Here is a 771-nt window from a genome sequence, read left to right on the forward strand (position 1 = left end):
ATAGATAGATAGATAGATAGATAGATAGATAGATAGATAGATAGATAAATAGATAAATCAATGAGCTAGCTTCTTTACCAAAATAACTTCTTCTCTTAGATGATAAACTGCATTTTTTTGTTGTCTCAGTACCTGTGTGAGAATAAAGTTAAATCTAATCTAATAAATGGAATTTATTCAAGTTCCCACGTTTTAAATGTATTAAACATGGAGCTAGAATTCATGAACAAACACAAAAGCAGTGTTTTTTTGTGAATGGAACAGGGCAACAGGGACAAAAACAACAGGATGGGACTTGACTTTCAAATAAAAACAATTTGGGAGAAAGGCCCTATATTAAAGCCCTCATTCCTCTGGAGTAACATCTGAACAATGAGCACCTTCTTCTTCTCTGATAACACGGTGAACGAGCTCCGTCTGGAGGGACAGCTGTGCGACGCCGTGCTCACGGTCGACGACGTCGAGTTTAACGTCCACAGGATCATCCTCTGCAACTGTGGCTCCTACTTCAGGTGAGCAGATTTTGGGGGATACTGTATTTATGATGTGTTCACCTCATGGTTTTTATTGGGATTTAATGGAGCGTGATGCAGAAAGAGGTTAAACCTGGGTTTAAAGATCATGTTGTCCTCATGTTGTCTTTATGTTGTCCTCATGTTGTCTTTATGTTGCCCTCATGGTGTCCTCATGTTGTCCTCATGTTGCCTTCATGGTGTCCTCATGTTGTCTTCATGTTGTCTTCATGTTGTCTTCATGTTGTCTTCATGTTGT

The 771-nt window shown here is 39.2% G+C and overlaps 1 protein-coding gene across 2 annotated transcripts in view; it reads left to right on the top strand.

Annotated features, from left to right (window-relative positions):
* Positions 1–264: 264 nt before the first annotated feature.
* Positions 265–771, top strand: part of LOC116686853 (kelch-like protein 10) — a 14874-nt gene continuing 14367 nt past the window's right edge. For both annotated transcript variants that reach the window (XM_032511896.1, XM_032511897.1), the window contains exon 1: positions 265–512. In XM_032511896.1, the coding sequence (XP_032367787.1) occupies positions 373–512 (140 nt within the window). In that variant the 5' untranslated portion in view covers positions 265–372. The remainder of the gene's footprint in view (positions 513–771) is intronic.

The sequence above is a fragment of the Etheostoma spectabile genome, unplaced genomic scaffold (assembly GCF_008692095.1).
Source record: "Etheostoma spectabile isolate EspeVRDwgs_2016 unplaced genomic scaffold, UIUC_Espe_1.0 scaffold505, whole genome shotgun sequence".
In the NCBI taxonomy this organism is placed as follows: Eukaryota; Metazoa; Chordata; class Actinopteri; order Perciformes; family Percidae; genus Etheostoma; species Etheostoma spectabile.